The 24,773-nt window shown below is 36.3% G+C and overlaps 2 protein-coding genes across 2 annotated transcripts in view; one reads left to right on the forward strand and one right to left on the reverse strand.

Annotated features, from left to right (window-relative positions):
- Window positions 1–813: 813 nt before the first annotated feature.
- On the reverse strand, window positions 814–23,588 carry LOC113239549 (trypsin theta-like). The gene is made up of 2 exons (XM_026476609.1): window positions 23,387–23,588; window positions 814–1,937 (listed from the first exon to the last, which is right to left on the reverse strand). Exons 1-2 carry the CDS (start codon window positions 23,586–23,588, stop codon window positions 1,099–1,101), a joined length of 1,041 nt encoding a protein of 346 aa, XP_026332394.1. The 3' UTR covers window positions 814–1,098.
- The window catches only part of LOC113239387, a 216,589-nt gene continuing 204,891 nt past the window's right edge, over window positions 13,076–24,773 (forward strand). The window contains exon 1 of the mRNA XM_026476373.1: window positions 13,076–13,412. The gene's annotated coding sequence lies outside the window, so the exon portion shown is untranslated. The remainder of the gene's footprint in view (window positions 13,413–24,773) is intronic.

The raw sequence follows: 24,773 nt of genomic DNA on the forward strand, positions 1-24,773 counted from the left end.
GTTTCATATGTCTTTCTAACAATGAATGTTGCAAGACAACCACACTCAATTATCTGGTTTCAAACTAGGGAATTCCCTGTACTATTAGTTAATAATAATAATAATAACGCAGACACTCAACATAGCCCTGCACTAGAGAAACCCTGTGTCGCGGGTGCCATGACCACACACATAGACAACCACAAATTACACCCAAACTCACGAGAGAAATAAATGTAGGCCATAGGTACAAATATTTCTCCCGGCCCAGGAATCGAACTTGAACTGGGAATGGTAACTGTTCGGCCACAGACGCAGTTCTACCGCACTAGAATAGAACGGACTCCTGATTATTATATTTAGAATACTAAATACCAGAACCAATTGCGAAAAGTTATATTCCAAAATTGATCCCACTCTTTTAAATAGAAAACCACCATGAGACACAGACAACTCACCGATTTAAGTCGAATTTTTTCTCGACATGTTTCGAACCAATTCGGGATCCTTAATCATGAGATTCCGCGGCGGTGACTCGACGGAAACCGTCATTTTTGTTAATGGTCCTACTCTCCTCATCCCTTACCCACAGTGCAAATCGAGATCATCAAGTGCAATATTATTGATATGGGTATTGGCAATACATTTGTAACAATTTGAAATTGTTGTCCCGTATGAGAAGCAAAATGCTTTTCTAAGTTTCCATGCAATTTGTGATTCGAATTCAATTAAATTTAATCATTAATCATTACAGAATAAAACCAGTACGTGTTTAATGACATTATATGTTTTAATTGGCTGTTCACCATTTCAGGTCTTAGTTAAGCAAGAAAAAGTAGTTTAAAATGTTCACAATATATAATATTTATTTCTAAGTATGATGTATCACACAAACTATCATAATTATTTGTTGAAAATTGTACCTTACCGCATTTAGACAGCGTATCAATTTGCAATTTGAGAAATGACAGTTTGTATTGTTTTGTAACGTATATATTTATAATCTGGTATACTAAAATTGTATAAATTAAAAGTCACAAAAATCATGTGGTGAGCTCCTGGTTTGCACTTAAAAATGTCACACAATATTTGGTTGTAGAAAATTAGATTAAAAATTTTTCATAATATAAAAATGTAAGTAAATGTTGTTCTGATCATATCTTCTTCATCGTAATGTATAGGTAAATATGAATATACACTTTTTTCACCAATACGGTATATAGTCGATGACTTAACTGTGGTTGTCTTTAGCGTCGGTGAATAACTGTTCGGTTCTTGTAGACACTCCGATTTGCTTGGCGATGGTAATGATGATGTTCTGGGGTTATCTGTTGTGGCGATAGAGATCTCCGTTGTTGTAAGATCGTCAAGATGCGACTTTATCCAGTCCATGTTGGCTGTGACATTAGCGTAGACTGTAAGGCAGGGTTCGCTTATTATTAAATTTTCGGCGCGCAAGCAGCTTCCGGAGGTGACGCCCACTAACTGGTTACGATAAACTAGCGCACCTCCTGAGTCGCCAGATGCAGCTCTTACGTAACCTGAAGTGCATATCACGTTCAGATATTTGCTCGGACACCTTGTGACGGTCACATAACCTTCTCTACCACTAGGCTTTCCAGTAGGGTCTGCTCTGCCAAAACCCACAATTACAGCTCTATCAAAAATTTTTACTCCGCGGGAAAACGCTAAAGCTATAGGCTGAACGTTCTCATTAAACTCCATATTTTCCTCGGTCTTCATAATCGCCAAGTCGACGTCTCTGTTCATTAATTTTGAACGATATTCAGGGTGTTTTATGACACCATATTGTGTAACATCCGCGATTTTGTCAAAGTGTTTGTTATTGTAGTGCTTTATAGCAAACGTGCGAGAAAACTTGTTGAAACAATGGGCCGCAGTGAGGATCGTCATGCTGTTGAGAATTGATCCACTACATAAACCTTTTGTGTCCATAGCTAGAATGTAAATCAAATATTTATGCTCATCGTAGCTAATACGACTTCCGCCATACACTAGAGTATCAATTTTTGTCCGTGTCTCAACCAACAAAAGTAAAACCGAAATAAGCAAACACCACCGAATCATTTTTCATTTCGCTACTAATTTAGTTAAGAGCTTTAATTATGTTTTCATAATTGTTTCTCATTATGTACGTCCAAATAGTCATTTACCAGCAACACGTTGAGCTCATAATATGACTATTTTTAAATCATTAAGTGGACAACGGTCATTATTGCATAACCAATAAACTTAGTTGCTCTCTCGAATACAATCTTTATTGACAATAGTTATTTGTTATGCAAGGCTGCAAAGTTGTTGTATGAAGCGAGTGCTTGTATCGAAACCTTCGCTAGAAGCTAAGATTGAACCACGAGGGAAGCGAGTGGCCCAAAAGTAGATTCCTGAGCGTAGCGAGGGTTTCAAGACACGAGACGCAAAACAATTTTGTTGCCGAGCGAAACAGACAATTTTCCACCTCGCAAAATGGTAGATGGAAGAAAAACAGTTCAACTTTAAAACATTAGTTTTTTTTAATAAAACAAAAAGTTAATCTTCGGATGCTTTCTGAATTTAAACTTCATCAATTTCTATTCTTGCTTGTACTTTTATTTTGTGTGATTAAGTGATTACTGAAATTATTTTAGTTCTTTCACGAATTAAAATAATTTAATAAACACAAGCAGTTAACATTGTCAATTTAATGTCAAGTATAAAAATAATAAAATATACCAACGGATTTACATTACATAAATAAATGATGTACGACAAATGACGTAATTGAACGTGTCAGTATTTTTTTTTCATCGAAAGAAAAAGTAAAATGCCGAATTTCAAAAACCTTTTCCGCTAGCGTGCAAAAAACGCTTTTGCGCGCAGATTTCTAATAAGAAAAAAGCCTTTCCGAGCTAGTGAGGTGAAAAATATATTGTAATGCTACAAATTACAATCAATATTTTATTTCAACAGCTGCCAAAAGACATTATCACAACGAACTACTATTAAATTACAGTGAACAATTTGTTAGCATCCAGATTTTTTTTTCGTTAATGTTCAATGATAATAATATCATGCAGCACAATGTAAGGTTTGTGAATTTTTTTACTTATATTATTATTGACAAATATACCTAGTAATCTGCATATCGTAGGAATGAATGTATGATAATTTTTTTAATTATCAGTTTTATTTACTCTAGAATAAATTCACGCCTTTTGTGTGTTTATTTTCTAACACATAATATGAGACTTGATTGTAAAATCAATATTTTATTTCAACAGCTGCCAAAAGATTATCACAACGAAATACTATTAAATTACAGTGAACAATTTGTTAGCATCCAATTTTTTTTTTCGTTAATGTTCAATGATAATAATATCATGCAGCACAATTTAAGGTTTTTGAATTTTTTTACTTATATTATTATTGACAAATATACCTAGTTAAATCTGCTTATCGTTATGTATGAATGAATGTATGATAAATTTTTAAATTATCAGTTTTATTTACTCTAGAATAAATTCACGCCTTTTGTGTATTTATTTTCTAACACATAATATGAGACTTATATAACCATTGCATATAAGTCTTTTATTATTCAAAATAGAGTATTGTTATTAGAGCTATCTACTTTTTTTTAAATAAAATATTGCACTAAAATTTGACCTCCATCTCACTTGAGCAAGCACATCTAAATAATTCCTGTTAATTCACATAACGGTTACTGTTCTCTTCATTTTTTCCAATGCTATGAGTGTGTGCGTAAAAAAAGTCTAAATAAAGGTGCGTTCAAATTAAACTCTAGCAGACGCGCTACCATAAATAGCGGTACCATAAATTTTCATAGATTTCCTAGACACAAATCAGTCGCATTTCAATTGCAGCTAGTGAAAAGGTGCACGTGTGTATTGTTTTGCTAGGTCAGGAAGGATCAAGATAAAATTGGTGACTTTATCGATAATGTTAAACTATACCCTGTAGTATGGGGTAGCAATCAATCCAATCGACTGGAAAAGAAAAAGGCTTGGGATTTATCGAAAATTTATTACCACAAATTTATTAACACAGTTCGGGTATCTCCGTAAACAACCTTTTGGTTTTAAGCCGAACATAAGTAAAATCATATTATAATAAGCAAACTGCCTTGTCACGAGTCCATCACTGAACTGAGTTCAATGACGACTCAGCACTTAAAATTTAGTTGCGCTTCAAAAACACCCGTACGCGCGACTGCAGCGCTTCTACGGCGTTTTATTTACAAATTCCATTATCTTCAATTTGCATCGAGTATATAACCAGAAATAGAGACGAAATAAGGGCCATATATTCCTGGTAACACATTAGCAATACAGCTCTTATAAATATCAACTCCCGTTTGCTCTGAAATACAGACAGGCCAACTACTGACCTGTGTGTACGTCTCTGTATATTCCAAAAAATATTCTGTATTTATTGTAATAAAGATAATTTCTCTAACAATGCCGTACTGTTCCATTCGGTGGTGTGGGAAAAACAGCAAAACATCTTATTACAAAACAAACGGAATCACATTTCATCGGTAATTAAATATTAAATATGTAATTTTGCAATTACCGTCCATCATAGCAAAGCTCAAGTTAACTTGTCCATTTGAAGCGAAACAATTGACGACACCCGTCAATAGTTTCGAATTCGGGCTGGCCAATCGGAGCGCAGTTGTCACGGTAATGATATGGCGGAGAGTTTTCAAACAAATTAAATGACATTTCGTCTCTGGTTCTGGTTATATACTCGATGTCTATTTGGAACTATATGTTCCCACATGTTTGAAGCTTATGGCAAAACACGCGACTACACTTTACGCATTACCTGGAAGCACGTGTTAATCAAGCGTGGCATATTCATTAAGTGTTGTTATTTTATTACGAGTTGTCTGTACGTGTTTGTGAGTTGGGCCAAATAAAAGGTGGCGGTGCGTCAGTAGCAGTGTGTGCCAACGTTTGAATTAATCATGAGACGCAGCGACTATCCAGCTCGATCGTCTCAAATGAAGTGAGTGGAACATTGAAATAAAATGACAATGTACCTTAGAAGCGTTTGCTCGATCATGTCATCTTTATTTTGCTATACCAAGCGGAAAATCTTTCAGTCGTATGGACACGTGACTTTAAAATTGGCATTATAACAAAATTTAACAGCTGTAGGCTATACATTTATGATTTGGAAGATGGTACTATGAATCAGCTAAGCTTCATACTTACTCGGTAGGTAGACTAAGTGACACGTACCTACCAATAATAATATTTTATTAAAAATATAGGTAAACAGGTTTGGACAAGATTATTATGTTGCAATTGTGTAAACAAACCATAAGTGTGGATTGATTAAATAATTATAATAACGAAAACGAAATAAGACAAAAATAAAAGGTATAAAAGGTACTGCGCGTGTTGTTGTCGCTTGTATTAAATCTGAATTTTGTTATTTTCCGCTTTTTAATATAGTGACTTTTTGTGGTTTTTGAAGTTAGTTGAATTTTTTTTTAAGTATGTTTATTTATCCATTTTTAGTAAATTTGGCAGGTAAGTAACATAATATGTCCACGTCCATCCAAGTGACAGTTCAATAAACACTTTGTGCGTGCCTATGAAATATGAGCATTTCGCTCAATTTTCAACAAATTTTCGATGATGTCATCCCCTCATCAGATTCTGACTTGGTGAGAATGGAACCACCTCGAGAGTATACTCTTTCAAACAAAAAAGTCTTTTCAAAATCGGTCCACAATTGATGGCGAAATCGGTGTACTTACATAAAAATACATACAGTCGAACATAACCTTATTTTTTTGGAGTCGGTTAATTTAATTGCTTTTTTTTAAGTTTTTTGGGGTAAAAACTGGGTTAAAGATTTCAAGACTTTCGGGGTTCTACTCTAAATCATTTTCACTATTATTATTATTAGCAGATACGCTTCATTTTTGGATCTTTACAACACGACGCATCGTCAATTGCTCTATTGTAGTCACTACTAATTACAATTCGAAGCCAAGACCAACAGTATTAAAGAACTGGACTATTCTACTGACTTCGACTGTTTTCATATACACTGGTTGTGGTGTGATGGAACAAAAAAGTCGTGCGATTGGTGGCAAGAGACACGCCTGTCCATTACAGTTGCAATGCCACTCAGAATTTTAAATCTATAAACATCTGAGGGGCACTGAAACTACGCCCGTTACCCTGAGACGTAGGTTGAAAAATCCCAAGTGCCTGTAATTTCACCAGTAATTTTACAATTTCAAACCGAAACGCAGTAACGCTCACGTCACTGCTTAACGGCAGAAATAACCGTGGCAGGACTTCTCTTGATGAAACCTGTCACAAGTAGCTTTTCTGCTACTACACACATCAAAAGTGCCTAGGGATCTAGCAGGTTTTTCCTAATTACTGAAAATCAGGTTTTTTAATCAATTTGCTTAACACCAATAGATTTTTTTTTCAATTTCATTCTCAAATTCAAATTATCAGTATTAAAAAAAATTGATTAACAAACCTGATTTTCAGTCATTGGAAAAACGTGCTTGACACTTGGAAGTGTGTATTACACGCTCCATAGTTACTGATCAACACACGACTATGAACCTTTATGTAGAGGAAATATGAATCGGATATAAAACGATAAACCCAGTCCAAATAGAGTCATCAACTTCAAAGATAAGACAAAACCCACACTTGAATTTGGCTTGTTTATATCGGAAATTAATCGGACAAAAAAATTAAAGGACGGTGGTCCCAACAAATATGAATTACGTTTAGTAAAGCCTTCTCTAGTCAAAACTTTATATCTTATCGTGTGAAATAGATTCTGCTAATTATACATAATACAAACGCAAACTTTGATAGAAACATAAAGTCAATGTGCACACAATTTCATGGTGTTAAAATGGTTTGCAGTATGCAATAAAATCCGCGTAGCGAGGGTTGTCTACTGCTTAATGTGCACAATGAAAATTACACGTAACGATGTTTGAATAGGGTGTTAATTTGAGATAACGGAGTAAGTGTAGCGTATAAACTTCATGATTTTTACATCCTATCAAGGCTAACATTCTGATGGAAATAAAATTTTGAAATTTCATAGTATGAGTCACTCAGCGAGGCCTTGTATTATTAATACGAGTCAAGCAATCCCCGTTCCCGCCGAGGCATGTAGGTATAGTGCTTTTCTCAAACAATGTGTGGAAATAATAAAAGATTAAAGAGAAGAAGTAGGTGTGACAGGAAAAGTGAAGAAATATAAATTAAAACTAATCTTTTACCTTTTAGGACAATTATTAAAACGTGTTATTTCTTTTCCAGGCACATTAATAGTAGTCTGCTAAACTTCTAATGATGTAGTTGAATGTGTATCCATTACTGTATTTTCGTAATCGCTCTTTTCAGTAGAACTCATTTTCGCAACGAAAATACTAAAATAGACGGAAAAGACGAAAAGATTACCATTTTAGTTTATTTTATCGCCACTTTTTTGCTGTATAAGCTTTCTTTTGCCTGTTTATATAGTTCGTTATTAGTCGATAGATTTAAAAGTTTAGAGCAGCGGGCAATAATGGTTTTCATATTGACTTTACAAGAAGAAATCGCTCGGTCCATAAACGATTCCGTGTTCGTTTTTGGAATGTAATGCAAACACTTCCGAGAATGTTTGAGAAAAATGATTAGTTTTCATTGGAGCGCAAAGCATAAACCTATGGATATGTATGCTTTGCAAAAACTTTTTACATATATGTACTTCCTGAACGTTTAATCATCTTATATTATAAATGCTAAACTAACTCTGTCTGTTACGTGTTCGCGCCTAAACCAATGAACCAATTTTGATGATTTTTGGCATAGAGATAGATGTGACCTAGGAAAAAGACATGGTACTTTTTGTCACAAAAAGTTTTTATGGAGAACCAATAAAGCTATGAAAATTTGCATAGTACAGTAAGTTATTCGAAGTACTTATTCTACGAAGACGAAGTCCAGACCAACTTGTTATTTATAATATTGTTTAATGTAATTTATTTTCCAGCGGCAAAAACTGAACGTCCTTTACCATGGTCACATGCAACGCTTATACTCTGCAATAGGATTTCCTCTAATTTCCATTTAAATTGAATTCTCTCGCCAAATAATTGGCCTAAAAAGAATTTTACTCGCATACCAATTACACTTCGCACCCCAATCCTTTGTGATCACAGATTATACTTTGAAATTAAAGTCATATTGAGTCTATGTGCCCATATTACAGGATAACAATAAATATCATACTATTTTTAACTATCGATTTTACGGTAACACGGTGACCCTATGTTAAGTTCCATATCAGTTACATATGAATGGTTCTGCAACAAGTGTCAAAACTTTCAAAAGTTTATCCACGTATAAGATTATTTTAATGGTTGATTTTGCTATATTCCAATTGGAGGCGTTTTTCTCTCAATATACTTTAAGCAGTTAGCACCGATTTTTATTATCTCCTGCGTTAAGCCCCATATAACTAACGGATGAACGGGCGAACTAGGGGATGCATCCGGTTTGCGCACTTTCCGTTAACCGATTCCAGTAAAACTTAGCAAATAGATGTAATTCCACAAACTTTTGAGGTCGGTTGTTTTGGTACTGTATATTATGATTACTCTGTACTGAGATTACGTTTAGTCTAAATTGTATAAAAAAGTTTGGAATCTCTACCCTCACAGATAAAAAGTAATAATCTAAACAAAAAAGTCGTACTTTCTACCCTGTTTCAATATTGACAAGATCCAAAATTTAGGGCTCGTTTTTAGTAAAAGGTTAGTACTTGTGTTCTGATTTACGATTCAACCCCGATCGTAACCCGTGACTGGACAGATGGTTATGCCATTGTGGTCAATCTACCACGCTAGCAGTTTCAAGGCCTTATATGGATCGATACTTGGAGATGGTTTGTTGGTAGGTCAATGGAGATGATACATCTTTTGTCTAAAGGCATGCTATGATGGCCGATTGACATTTGTCCGCTCATCAAGTTTCGTGTTAATTCTAAATAACTACGTTGAAGGAGTTACTTGATGTACATTGTTGTCAATAGATATGTGCAGTAAAATTTACAACTCGGCATTTGTTTTTCGAAATTTTTAAAAATGAAATCTAATACGATGAACTTCTACCTCCGGCAAACTCGCGTCAAAGCTCAATGCAAAACAAAGCAGTTTCGAATTGACGATATATTAAGTAAACATTTTTATTTTCGTTTTATTAAAACTTTTTAATCAACTCCCCTTCCAATACTAGTAATAAATCTAACAACTTATAGATGCGACTCGCATTTGATTATACTTTTCTCGATAATTAATTGAGATTTGACCGCACTTTTGTAATCTGTCAAAACGGCCATCATATCATAACGCGCCGGTATTGTAATTACATTACTAAACACTTTTATTGCAAAATACAAAAATATAGGTACAAAGATGTGTCTAGCCCCCAAACTAGGTTCCCCTGTACTTTGTAGCTAGGACTTACGTCCGTCAAGAGTATTGCATCTAACTTAACTAATTTACTTATATTTTTACTTACATTTACTTTACTTATTTACAGGATAAGATGCTCTAATATTAAAAACAAGGTCACAAAAGCTAGGAGGGCAGATATTCACACCAGCGCGTGATCGCCATTCACTAATTAATCACCAGCACAAAAGAAATACGTTTCTATTTACTACGGCAATTGGTAGTGTAATCTGTGTTTAAACAGTAATATGAACGACTGCGACAGCGGCATCACAAAAAAGCTTACGTGGTCAATTCCTTCGTCGACTTTTCTGTCCATCAACAAAGTAATATTACAGAACTGAATCTCTTAAGTATAATACAAATATATTGAAGGTGTGTGTGTGTGTGAGCGTGTGCATGTGCGCGCGCGTGCCTGTAGTGTGAATTAGTGTAAGTGCGCTGTGTGTGTTGTATGTTAAAACCCAGAGTACGATGATTAGAATATATTGTGTATCAAGTTATTTATGTAAATATAATGTATAAAGTATTTCCGTACCTGAGAAGCATTACACTGGAAGTGCTATTTTTGTAATTTTACAAGTGACGCGATTTTGTGTCGAAATGCAGCATGTACAACATTTAGGATGGCTTGAAATAAAACTACTTGAGTTTTAATAACATTTCGAGCTACCCTAATTGGCGTACAAACCGTTTTTCGACACAAAATCGCTTCCCCGTAAAAATTCGAAAATGGTGCTTACAGTGCAATGCTTCTCAGGTTCGAATTTACTTTATAACTTAAGTAATAATCTTCATTAGAGCCTTAGTCTCTTCGTAATTTAACATGTGCAGCAATGGAACTACAGACCTTTACAGTCATGTACGCTCATGTGACAGATGTTCAAGGTTTTCTTTATACAGTTAAACATATATGGGCGCGTTCAAATAAACCGCTGTTAGACGCGCTGCAGCAGCGTCACTTTTCATACAATTTCTAGAATTCGCGCGGCGGCCGCGCGACTGCAGTCACGGTTAGTGAGGTGTACACATTGACTTACAATTACATGGACGTCAGGTCCGCGCTAAAAAGTGTCCGAACTTATAGGGCGTTAAAATCGTATACAGAGCGTCATTCACGCTTTAGTCTTCGTTTGTTCGACTGACAGCGAAGCAAGCAAAATTAGACAGTACTGCGATGACATTACAATTTAAATTCAACGTTTTAGCTTTTTCATATTCCTTTACATTTTTTGACTTTACATTTTGTTGACTTGGGACATTTTTTTCGTGGTTTTTCTATTAGACCCGTCGTCTATTTATTCAATGAGTGTACATGTTAATTTTTCAAATTAACCACGATGGATGAAAATCGAATTGAAGAATTTACAGAGAATGTAAAACAACACCCTGCAATATGGGATAGCAGTTCCGCCAGTTATTCCAATCGACTGGATAAAAAAGGCATGGGAAATTTTATGTCTAAAATTTGTTGATGTTAAAATTGGAAACTGAAACTACAACTGAAAAAACATAGCAGGCGAGTCATTTACCTATTTACCAATTAAAATACCGATGTGTGAAGTTTGTGCCCCAAGAACTAGGTAAAAGCAATGTTTCTTCGTCATAATCCATCGCGTAACTGAGTCGAAAGATACGACAGTCACGCGGCCGCCGCGCAGCTGCAGCGCTTCTAACAGCGGCTAATTTGATAGCGCCGTAAATGAGTTGATTGCTTTTTAAATTGACGACTGGCAAACGTAGATTTTACAATATGCCGCACAACATGGTATCGTATTCTTCTATTCACGTTGTTTGGCGTCGTATGGAAGATGTTTATGTACTTTTACAATAGTTTGTTCTACGTACAGTTTTCTGACAGAATGAAGTTTGCCTTATTCGAGTATAGTTTTTATTTTATTATTTGTTAGTATTAATTTTATATATCAAAAATTATTACATATAGAAATAGTGTGAAATCTAACAAATGCTGAATATTTTCTGTTTTTTTTTTGGAAGACGGAGGAAATCCTCATGGAGGCCCAGAATTGGCGGCGGCGTAACCGGTTTCACTGCGATACGTACCCAGCGGCCTACATACGAAAACCGACACAAGTCCGTACCTTTTTAAAAAAAAATGCTTTAATAATAATAAATTGATTGAATATTGAATATTGAATATCGCGAAGTTTTACTACCATGACATTACATGATATATAGGCAAAAAGTCGTTAAAAATAAATAACAACAAGCACATAGAAAAATTTGTAAGTTCTGCTGGTCCGTTCTGTAGCTTGGTTGGAAGAGCGTCACGTCAGGCAGACCGAAGGAATTTTTCTTAATATTCGATTTTAATAATTCTAACATAGATTGTATTACCTACTCGTCTAAAGACTTTTGAATATTTCCGCGCTTATTTTGTTGCTAACTTGTGTTACTCCAAAGTCAATGTGAAATAATCTTTATTTAACAGGTAAGCAAATTATACTTGATATTGTCTTACTGATTAAACTCTACTGCTCATTCGTAAGGAATATTCCCATGAGGAGAATGATCAAGAAGGTCAAGGGGTTGCTCTTTGCAAATAAACATTTGAATAAATTTATCATTACAATATTTAATTTAAACATCTTAGAACTTAGATACCTGAAAGAGCTAAACAGTCACTACCACGGATTTTTGTTATCCAAGTACACAATAGATGTATTGTTAACCTTTAGTACAAAGTTTTTGTTTCACTATAGTTTTAAACCTCGTAAATGGCAATTTTTGAATATGAATCGGAATCTTATAATAGAAGCGTATATATTGCCCCTTAAATGAATTTGAGATTCCACTTAAGTTAGCAGGTTATTTTTCTTTTTTTTTCTATGACATCAAGTAAAATTTTTATTTTCTATTTTCTATAAATTTTTCTATAAATTTATTTTTTATTTTCTATAAATTCATTTACAGAGTATAAGGGATTATTCAAGAACAGGTCTTTCAGCCGGCGCCTAAATTTTTCGTCAGATGGTTCAAGTCTGAGAGTAGCGGGTAAACGCTCATAGTAAGTAGGTCCGATGACAGGTTTGTCTCTGCAAGTGCCATGCGCCGCGTCGGGAGACAGTTCTCAATATACTAACTGATCTCAGTAAACTAATACTATTACATTCTTATGTGTATCTATTTATTTTTAACTATACATGAGATTTAGCAATAAATCTGTCTGTTGTCAAAAATTAGTATGTACGTTCCAGGTTTATACACATGAAAAAATTTCAACAGACTCAACTGTTTGCATTACCCAAGTTACGGAACGTGTCCGTTCAGTTCAGATAGAGCTTAAAGCTCTTGTATCACTTTTATCTCTTCAGTTTTGAATTGTTTATGAGCTAAATGTTTACTTTAGCGCCAAGTGTCCGTTATCATTCGTTGTGAGCCTATTTTAATGAATAATGACATGTAATACTTTAGTGAATCCTTAAGCCGAAAACCTTTATACTATAATTACCGCAAAGCCGCTTACAGGCATTTCAGCGTTGTGTGGAAAGCTTTCGTGTACAGTAGGCGGCTCGGTACTACCGCCGCACCGCCGCAACGTGCCGCACCAGTGCCTGACGAACCGCCAGATGGGGCGCACGTATTTTGCCCCACATTATTCGAAACTTCGAAACTTTACCCCCATACTAAAAACTACACTAACCACATAATCCTAAAATTCTATAATATATTTAATACCGCACTGACTTTCTGTGTTCATTTTTAATATTTCCAAATAAATTGAATTTATACAATCAACTTTATGAACTATGCATAAGATAACTATAAATTGTAGACATTTATGTTAATTTGATCGTCACAAATTTGTATGAGAGAATTTGAATCTGGTGTCACCTGGAAGACTTCTTTTACTACGCACCCCAGAGGAGTCAGCCCAACTTTAAGTACCAAGGTAAGTAGCAATAACCGAGAAGCTTCATTAAAGTTAAACTTTCAATTAATTTTACACGCGTAAAAACTTCACTGTACAAATTTAGACCTTTTTATATTAATACCAAGTGACGGAACGAACAAATCATGCGCCAAGTCTTAAGCGATAACTCATAACGGTTGCAGTGTCACTCATATCTTTGCCATTGTCAATGCACCAGTCGCTCTCTGATATAAAGTTAGCAAGGCTACTGCTTCGCGGCAGAAATAGATAAGGTGGTAGTACTTCCCTGGACGAACTCCATCAGATAGAAGTTTACTGCTACTAATATTACAATTTTATATTTGAATAAAACAATATAATGTCACATTTATTGCCTCCTGTCCTTATAATATTTCGTTGCACATTTTATTGGACGTTTTGTATAAGTAATAATCCCATACGTAACACGCACCGATGGGCTGTACACGAATGGTTTAAATCCCATACTTATATTATTATATAATTTAGTCAATTGTTCTGATTAAATATGTATTACCAAGACCCTGCATTAGCCATGTTTTCATAATGTACGTAAGCGAACTAAACATCTTGTCCTATATAATAATATAATTATACATTTGTGAATTTATTTGACGCAACCCTAGGGTTTATAAATATAGCTAATATAAATAAACGCTTTATTTTACCAGGCTGCAGTATAAAATAGATGTTAAGAGATTGACTTCATATGGGTGATATTTTAAATGTTTCGATGGTTGAAAGGAAGTACCGGCGTCGGCAAATGCGAATGTGCTGAAGCGAATTTCAATGCATACGCGAACGTACCTTATTTCATTTTCACTTTTGACCTCCCTTTTTGAATTTTATTTCCAAGAGGAAGAGGACTACTGTTACCCCGTTGCAATGAAGTTTTCGTATGGGTTACGAAGTGAATTCAACGTACACTTTTATGTTTCTCTTCTTGAAATCGTAAATTTTTGACCTTGTTATTAGGGTTTTGAATCAAAGATCTTTAGGAATTTTTCTACAACACTATATAGCAAGTCCTACGAGAAGCACAGTTCTGCGAGAATTTAATGGGACGATTCCTCGTCAATACGAGCAGCCATCATAATTTCTACGAAAAAGACTATAGCTAGTCGACATTTTTGTGGTAGATATTTTTTTTAATTTAAAATTGATCCATATTAGAAAGGAGAATAATTTGAATGACTAAAATTTTTGTATATAACATAATCTCAGTACAGAGTACTAAAAACCGACCTCAAAAATCATTCAACCCCTAAGTTGCCACCCTTGGAAGTGGAATATTTTCTTCAAATTTAAATGAGACCACTGACACTGAGGAGTTTACAAATGCTGGAGTTATAGCATAACCTACAAACCAAAAAAAAGATACAGATGAATTGAGAACCTTCTCCTTTTTTTAAGTCGGTTGAAAAGATAGGCAGAATACTTTGGTTAATACAAATGACACCACTGAAAACTTTGAACTAAATAAACAAGAGAACTGAAAATGACGCATGGAAAATTTTTTATGAAAACAACATCATAATAAAACAAAAATAATAACGCAAATAATTTACAAAAACAAGACAAAAAATGTGGAGTACCTTGTGTGATGCCAGCTGCGGTAACAGGAGGGTCAAAAACTCAACTATTGGTAGAAAACGCTTTGTGCGTTCTCAGCGCTGATTTTCCGTTAGAACTCATTATCGGTATGACGTTGTACTTTAGCGTCATTAAAAATATTAAGTGAAATGTAGTCCCGGACACATAATTCGAGCGTCCTCGCATTTCTGTCGTAAAGAGCCAGAATGCAAAAACAGCGTTATCATCGAAGAAAAAGTTTTCTCCGGTTTTGCAAATCCAAATTCCCAACAAGGACATAAAGAAAAGACACTTGGTATACTAGTTTCAGAATCGCATAATAATTTCTAATCAATCAAACATTGTTTAAGCTTAGGGCACTGAAAACTGAAAATGCGTATTGGCTCGAATTATACGTCCGGAAGTGTATATTCTATATTAAAAGGGACTATGGAATTGGAGAACAACCTTGCAGTAATAAACGCGTGCAATACTTTTGAATAATTAGGATTTTCCCTATCATCGTGCTTAAACATCTAATTACTCTCTCACCATTTCGCGTGTCGAAAATCGTAAATCAGATAAGAAAGAATGTTATAATTTGTTTAATATCAGCTTTCAATCAATCGATTAACATTTCCAATTCTGGTTCGGATGCCAACTCATTGTTTATTGACTGCTGATCGCCGCAGTACTTCCGAACAGGCGCCCCCTAACATGATTAATTCATTGACGTTTTACAAACTTAAACATTTGTTTACTGTCATGTTAATGTTATTTTGCGTAACTAATTATCCACCGTTATATATATAAACATCTATGTACATTGACTGTATGAACATTAATAATTTCTTACTACCATGATATGCATTTATTTTTTGTGATATTACTCCACTAGTTTGCATAATCCTTAATGCAAAGATCGAACATAAAGAAAAATTATGTCGATCTGACAGGACTCGAACCTGCGTTTGTGCCACATCAGGGCAACTGAGCTACAGATAGAATCGGCAGACCTTGTGAATTTTTGTATGCGTTTGATATATAGATCATTGAGCAGTTACACAAGGCGACTTTTAGCAACGATGCAAACGCTATGCAGTCGCTTATTATCTACCTTTCCACAGTCGCACGATTTTAAGCAGCGATGCAAACGCGATGTAAGCGCGCGACTGCATATCGATGCAGTTTGTATCGACAAATGCACGATTGCATCGCTACACTTGAGATTTATAGGCAATTGCATCGATGCAAGCGCCCGTTTGTATCGATGCAATCGCGCGTTTGTTCGATGCAATCGCCCGTTTGTATCGATGTAATCGCGCGTTTGTATTGATGCAGTCGCGCCTTTGCATCGCTGCATAAAAGTCACCGTGTGTAACCACTCTTTGTTTTTAATTTTAACGGATTTATTGTCTGAATCTGTGAGAAAAATGACAGCTAAGACAAGAGATGTCGCTTTATAAATTGTAATGTTGTTTGTAATGATATTATGGTGTTTTACTACCATGACTTTTTTACCTGAAATGAGAAATGTATTTGCTAAAACGTAGTACCATACCTAAAACTTAGTAGTACAAGTTCGCCTCGTAAGACTGCAGTGGCTTGTAGGCTAACAGATAGTTCCACGAAGAATAAACTCAGCCACTCAAACAATGCCCCAGGGCGCGATCGAAAACATTTTCTACCTTTAAATTTTTTGTCTTTTCATAAAAGGTAAGTATTATCTTACTTACTCACTTCTGTGGCGCATTGATACAAAGAGGGTCTTGGTCTCCGACATCCGAAACTGCCACGCCACTCGGTTCTGAGCCTGATTCTTGCAGTACCGAGATTTTTCAGGTGTTGCTGGACTTCATTGCTCCAACGCCACCAGAGACGTCCGACTGGCCGGCGTCCACTCGGTGGACCCAAGAACGCCCTTTTCGCGGAATGATCCTTTACCATACTCATGTCCAAGCCAACGCAGCCTCGCAGATCGAATTTCTCCTACAATATTGAGCCAGGACATCAAATCTTCAGTTTCAAGGTTGTTTCTTGCCCTCCAGCTTTCATCTTCCCTTTGACTCGTTCACAGATTTTATTTCAATAATAAAAATGGGTAAAACATTTAACTGCCTCCGAACCCGCACGGTTATCATGCTGGTTTGCCACACAGAGGTTCCGGGTTCGATTCCTAAGCCTAGAAAAATATTTAGCCTACATTTATTTCTTTAGTGAGTTTGTCCATGGCATCCGGGATACAGGGTTTCCCTAGTGCGTTATTATTAATATTTAATCTAATTACAACACAGATTTCATCATGTTATAATATTAGTCGTACCATCTGTAACAATATAAGATATTTAAGTCGCTTGTTGGTTTGCAGCTAGTATTTATGTGGTCTGTGGGTTGCAGCAATCACCGCAATTCGCAGTAGGCCTTGCACATTGGCCTGCTCACGTGAAAGTACCACAACAACATTCATGAATTTTGTTTATCATAATAAGTGATGGAGTAACAAGTCGTGCGCCTGATGGTAACTAATTCCTGTCCATAACAGTTGTAGTGCCACTCAGAGCTTTAAATCGCAAAGATCTGAGGGGCATAGCCACTGCGCCCGTCACCCTGAGATATAGGTGTCAACCTATGTCCCTTGTGCCTGTAATTTCACCAGCAGTCTTCAAAGCCGGAATGCATTAATGCTGACATTACAGCTTAGCGGCAGAGCTATATATATTAAAACATACTACTGCCACAACACGTGTTACCGATCAACATAAATAGCAAACAATTGATTTAATTATTTTTTTTGAGACCGCTTAACAAAAACTTTTATTCCCGGTATCGTCTATTTTATCAGACAGATTTTATTAAGAGTTGTTACATTCGTCAAGGAAACCTATCAACCTTGTTACGGACTAATTAGTACGCGGTCCTACAGAAGGTGTTTTGTGGTCTTCCTCGCAACACGGACGGGTTATTAAGTTTTTTGGGCATCGAATGTTTATACTTTAAAGACTTTTGCTGAAAAATTGCTGCAATTTCCATTAAGGAACATTTTCATTTGTATAATAATCCTTGCAGACACATAATTAAAAAAAAATTCATTCATTACTAACCTAGTATAATTAGACTAGTGTGGTAACTCCGTACACACGTAGCATAGCTGTTTGTATGTGGGAACGCCCGCCGCTCGCCATGTACGAACGCACACATTCGCATAACAATGAAAGGCGCATGGAACAACTAGCGCTATGCATCGCGAGCGTACCGCGAGATGATGCCAATGTGTACGTTCGTACACGACTCGCGACTGGCGCGCACATTACAAGCCTCGCCGCTGCGATCGCCCCAAATGGAGACGTTTTATAAGAAACAAAACGTCACATTATGAAACCCGTCGACGATTCGAATTAGACGTCGGACGAACAGAAAGCCTGACCACCACTGGCGTTCGGCGATCATTACAAGCATGGTGTGCTCACATGCCTCCTGTCATTGGCTACGTGAGTCACGTGAGAGAGCACGAGCGCCACCAATAACCTAGTTGAAGCAGTTGCGGTAGCCCAAAACGGTCAGGAGAATTTATTTGGTGTCTAAGCTATATTTTACCACTTACTACAAGGTAGAAATTAAAATACAAATTCGACTCTATGATGCTTACAATCAGAATGGTGCAAAGGTCTTTACGGTTGAAACCTTAGAGCACACAATGCAATTAAATGTTAAGTACTAATCACTAGGGGACGATTCTCATATCGTCGTGCTGCAATATTGTCTCGCTTCAACACTCCTGTTCATAACAGTTGCAGTGCCACTCAGAGCTTTATACTGCATAGATCTCAGGGACACGGATACTGCGCCCGTCACCCTGAAACGTAATTTGGCAAGTCCCATGTAAGCATTACTGCATTCCCAACCGGAATGCAGTAATGCTTACATTACTGCTCGGTGGCAGAAATAGGTAAGGTGGCAGTACTTCCCTGGACGAGCATTAAGAAGGAATTCTACTGCTACTCAAATGTCATATCAACAATGTTACAGATACCTATATCATTAATATTACTAAGATGCAAAGAAGTCTAAATCACCAATGGCTAAGCAGAATATTCTAAATTCTTTATTAGTTTGCGTTTATCAATATCACTAAAAACATAATCGAAAAAGAATTGTTTGCAATAAATTAAAAAAATTATCAAGTCTATTTTGATTTCTTCTTTGTTTTTGTCAGAAGTAAAATTTGTATCGACACTTACAGATATGGATTCTGTCTCGCTTATATGACTTTACGTTCGACTTTCCCGCCCTTATCGTCGCCGATCACTAGTTATAACTTTTAAAGCGCTGATGATAGACTTATTTCTATTGTGAGATTCTCAGACTATCGCAATGAATTTGCTTTCGATATCCTGCACATTTCTCCGATTATTCTTTCTGTAACCATTGTCTCTCCCGCGCCAGAATTGGCACCCGCAACTATCCAACAACATCCACCGCGAATATATAATTACACGTTCACTATCGAGAGTGTCAATTTGCGATACGCAATTTGTTATATTGATAAAATTATTATCTGTTAATTAAAGCTTCAATATCCGTGTTTGTTTTCGTCTCATACGCCAGAGATATTTCTTTTCATTACTGTAAGCTTTGTAGTAGCCGTAAAGATCCCTGTGGAAGAGTTCATCCAGGAAAGTACTGCCACCTTACCTATTTCTTCCGCCGAACAGCAATGTGTGCATTACTATGTTCCGGTTTTCAAGGGTAAGGGTGCTGGTGAAATTACAGGCACGTGGGACTAGGCAACTTATGTCTCAGGGTGACAGGCGCAGTGGCAATGCCTCTCAGATCTTTGCAATTTAAAGCTCTGAGTTACACTGCAACGGAACTGCGTGTCGCTTACCACCAGGCGCACGACTTGTTTGTCTCGACACTTAATATCATAAAAAAACCTAGTAGTACCTCTATATTGTTGCGGCTAACTAAGCTGTCCGAAGTTCAGGTTCAGGTTCAGCCTGTTCAGCTGTGGGTATATGTAACAGTATACTGGTCAACCTTACATCTGAAGTAACAAAGTTGTGTAACATGAAGATATTTATGTAATGTGTGTGATTTGTTAATAATTACTTACTGTATTATCTTCCTATGGAGGTAACATTTCCTCCTAAAAATAAAAGACTACCACACACGTGAGCGCCGTGCTCGGGATGTGGACGGGGCGTGCTAGTTTGTATGAACTGTGGGTCCGTTCTGGCGCCGGCCCGGAGACGGATATGTGTGAACGAGTACATTCAAAATATAGGCAACGATATTTTTTTACCCCCGACAGAGCACGGCCCGTCCACGTCCCAGGCACGGCCCGGATATGTGTGGATAGACCTTAAACCCTCTAACAAATACAGAAAAAAAGACACGGAAAAAGCAATTATCGAAACACACGGTTTTGTAAAATACGCATAGTGACATTTACGAGTACATTGAAACCTAATAAGACAGTCTGACTTAATACTAAAGCGCATACTTCTCGATAATAAAGTGTTATACGATCGATTACAGAATTAAAGTTCTAAGATAAAAACTAAGCCGAGCTGCGCCTGTGAGACCCTACACTGAGCTTCAAAGTAAATCACTCGTAATAAAATGTGGTACTTTCCTCAAAGTATACATAGAAAAAACCGTGTTCGAGTAGCACGCTCGCTGAAGAACACGAGAATAATTGAGGCTATCAATATTACGTATAGCGGATATATATAAAATAAATTAATAACTAAATACTTTTTATACATGATAATCTCAGTACACAATACTAAAAAAACCGAACTCAAAAAAAGTACGTGGAAATACATATAATTACCAAGTTTTATTTAAATCGGTTACCGGAAAGTGCGCAAAACTTGATTCATCCCCAAGTTTGCCACTTTATGGGACTTGCACAGGAGATAATAAAAATCGGTTCTCACTACTCAAAGTATATTGAGAAAAATACGCCTAGAATTTGAGAATAGCAAAATCAATCATTAAAATAATTTATCCTTTTAATAAAATTTAGGCGCTATTTAAAAAAATGAATCTTCATACATGAACAGACACCCTTAGAGGTGGATGATTTTCTTCAAAATTAAATGGGACCACTATGGAGGTACCTTCTTTCCAACAAAAAAGAATCATGAAAATCAGTTCACAAATACCGGAGTTAGCGCGTAACATACATACAAAAAAACATACAGTCGAATTAAGAACCTTCTCCTTTTTTTTAAAGTCGGTTAAAAATAGCATCCAAATATCTAATAATTACGTGCTTTAGTATCATTTAGACTAATATTGCAAAAAAAAATTAAACGTGGTTTACACCACTTTTGCGCTGATAGCTCCAATTAAGATATTTGAAATCACTACAAGTATCTCGCCATTTATTTTCGAAAATTATGGCAACATTTTCGAGTACAAGTGACAATCTTAATAGCATATTAATTACGTATTACGAACGTAGCGGCTGGTAACTTAGAACATAAATTTCGATCTCGGCAGGATCGCATAATAACCTATAAGTTCTTTTGACAATGCCAACTTTGATATAAAAGAAATCATTAAAGTGGCGAACATTCTCGAATGGAAAAATATCTTTTCAATACCTAATGTTTACCAACGTCTCCATGTTAGATATAGTTATGTATCATGGAGATATTTATACATCAATCCCATTTTGTACGATGTATAGATACGTTGCTGATTGAGGTTGTATCCGTTCCCGCCCTTTTGAAGCTAGGGAGTCGGGACTCAATGGTTTAGGTAGTTAGTTATATTTGTTTCAAAAAGCCTATGTCGACTTTTGCTGAACAGCAATGACCTTGAGCCAATTCACTTGTCAAATAATGGAATAAATGTGGTAAAATCGATGCCGGCGGCAGGGTGCGTGCGCTCGATACCGGAAAACGCGATCACGACTAGTGACCTACTAAGTCAAAACGCACGGCCACACGTTCAAACAACGGCAACGTGTGGTATAAAAAGACGTTTTAAAATAAAATAGGGCACACTTTGGTTGTAGTATATCACATAAAGTTATTTATTAGTTTCTTTAGTCTCGAAAAAGTTGCCGTTTTGCCGATGTCATCTTATGATGACCTTATGAGGGTTTTATAACCCTTTGTATTTTGACTTTTGCTGTTATGTAATAATCGTAGTTGAAGTTAGAAGTTAGACACACTTGAATAGCTCGAGGTGGCCGTATTTTTTATTATTTTTAATATAGACTTTTTTAAATAGAAGGTATAGAATGAAATTTACTTGCGGTTTTGCAGCAACCTTAATAACCTAAGATTTAGGTTGGATTTTGAACACCCTGAATCAGCTTTTGATGGAGTGTATTTAATTATATTATAACAACATACATGACAGCGGTTAATTTGAGATAGAAACATTATATACCCAAAATGTAGAGACAATGGTATAAACATAATAGTGTAGTGTTGCGTCGACACAAAAGGGGAATCATGTGTTTTATGGATATAAAAGAAATTATTCAGTTGCTTCGGTAAAAGTTAAACTTATCTTCCCATACATCATACCCTCTTCACAGCAGTCTCTTTTAACAAATATGTTAAGGTCATTTTTCGTGGTGGACAGCTGGCTCAAAGTGGGTTGAAGATTTCATATGGCTTTGAAATATCTTTTTTATGTATATGGGACAGAAAATACTGTAAATCTTCGGATAGTTTTCAATAAAGTACACATGTACAAAATTGGTTCTTTACTCGATCAACTTTGCATGGTGAACAAACCACTAGCGGATCGATCAACTTTACTGGCGTCATAGTTTATATTGTCTATAAAAAGCTACTTTTACAATAAATTTTTCTACCTTTAAAGGCACGTGAATCTGTCACATGATATAGAGAGAAAACTCGCGTATTTTAAACGCAAGAATGTTGCGTTGTTTTCCGGAAAACTTTCTTTATTATTTTTAAATACCAGCGAACAGAACTGTAGTGTTAAAATCACTGTAGGACAAAATATCTTATGAAGCCACATTTCACTTCATAGTTCTACAATATCAGTGAAACTCTCCTCAAAATATTCCGGTGGAAAAGAACAGCAGCGTTTTAGAAGACAATTAACAATACATATTTTAACTAAAAATTAACAGCACAGTAAGTATTTAATCATCCAATTAAGGTCTCATAGCCGACCCATTTATACGTCCAACTGCTGGGCATGGGTTTCCTCTCAGGCGAGGGTTTTTAAGCCACAGCCCGCCACCCTGGCCCAATGCGGGTTGGGGACCTCACATGTTTTCCGATCACGATATAATAATAATACATTTATTTCAGAAGTGCATCCATATTTGTTAACAATAATCTTTTCAACTATGTTAGTAACATCACATGATTTATAAAAATATAAATATTACAATTTCTCACTTCTCATCCTAGCCTGTATCCGGTGGATGAATATCGAGTTGTCATTTGTATCAGCCACCGCGGTCACAAGGAAATTTTCGCTGCCGCCCTCGCGCATCATCAGAGATGCGACTCGCTTGCGCATGACGGCATGAAAGTCGTCCGTGCGCGCCTCCGCAAACATCCGCGACGCACTCCAGTGCCGCGGCAGCCCTATCAGCATCCTGAACGCATCGTTATAAACGACATGCATCGCATTACAAGCTCTCTTAGTACAGCTGATTCGCAGGGCGCAGGTGTAAAAAGTTAGAGAATAAACTCTAAACAAGGTCGTTTTAACACTTGTTGTGCATTTTGCAAACCTGCGGATCAAAAAAAAATTAAAATTAATATATTAATATAATGATATGAAAAGCTAGTCATCATGATTAGAAGGAAAGCGTCCACAGCTGGACATAGACCGCTCTAATATACGCCACCCCAAACGTGACGGCTTTCAGCTTAGGGTTTCCTGTTACTTTCATACGTGCGGCGACTCTATTTTGTGATCACCGTGAACAATTCCATTACAATATTTTCTTTTATAATCTAATAACTGTTCGCCGACTAATAACAAACCTCATGTGTCTATGTATTGAACTAGCCAAGCGCTTCTCAATTAACAAAACATTCCTTGAAGTAAAGAAATAAAGACGCTTCTATGGCCAGAACATGCTATTCATCATTTAGTCGGTAACAAAAGATTTGATTTATTTAGCGGAATCCGGGAGAAAAAACCTGCACAGCTTACGTCTTAAGACTTATTAATCAAACAGATCTACTGCAGGAAATTTGTTGCTTCTGCTGCGGATTAAGCCTTCTTTTTACATCACTCGGAATACGTTACGAACAACAAAACATATAACAACAACAGTTTCTCTTCATTTGAAACTGGTTACGAAACGCGGTCACGATGACGGCCTAAAGGAAAGAAAATGACCCGGTGTGTTTATCGGCCGTTTATTTTCATACTTTTGTCCGGAGATTTTCATATGATTATCCAGCCCCTGTGAAGTCATAAAGGGGGTTAAGTTTTGTTGTGCGTACAACCGCGTATGATCCGCACCCTTGGCGTAATAATGCCACTTTAGCAAAATGACAACTTTTCAGGAGAGAGGTTCAATTCCACGAACGAAATTAGTGGACAACTTTTTTATTCTTAAATAGGAGAATTACAAAATTCGTACACAGGGTTGTTTAAAATACAGCAACCCCGCAGGGCTATAAAATAAAAGTCTTCTTAATATATAAAAGTCTTCTTCTTAATGTGCCGCTTCTCTACGAAGGTTGGCAACCACCATTTATTCTGATTTTTGAAGCTGCTGCAAGAAAGAGGGAACGTGTGCTAAGGTGGAACCAATCTCTCAGA

The sequence above is a fragment of the Hyposmocoma kahamanoa genome, unplaced genomic scaffold, assembly GCF_003589595.1.
Source record: "Hyposmocoma kahamanoa isolate Upper Pololo Valley unplaced genomic scaffold, ASM358959v1 99879, whole genome shotgun sequence".
Taxonomy (NCBI): domain Eukaryota; kingdom Metazoa; phylum Arthropoda; class Insecta; order Lepidoptera; family Cosmopterigidae; genus Hyposmocoma; species Hyposmocoma kahamanoa.

Excerpts from the sequence above, each read along its gene's own strand:
- LOC113239549 (XM_026476609.1), bottom strand. The coding sequence starts at position 23,588 with ATGCTGATAGGGCTGCCGCGGCACTGGAGTGCGTCGCGGATGTTTGCG. Across the intron at positions 1,938-23,386 it reads GATACAGGCTAGGATGAGAA|CTATGGACACAAAAGGTTTA; the intron begins GTGAGAAATTGT and ends TTTACATTCTAG.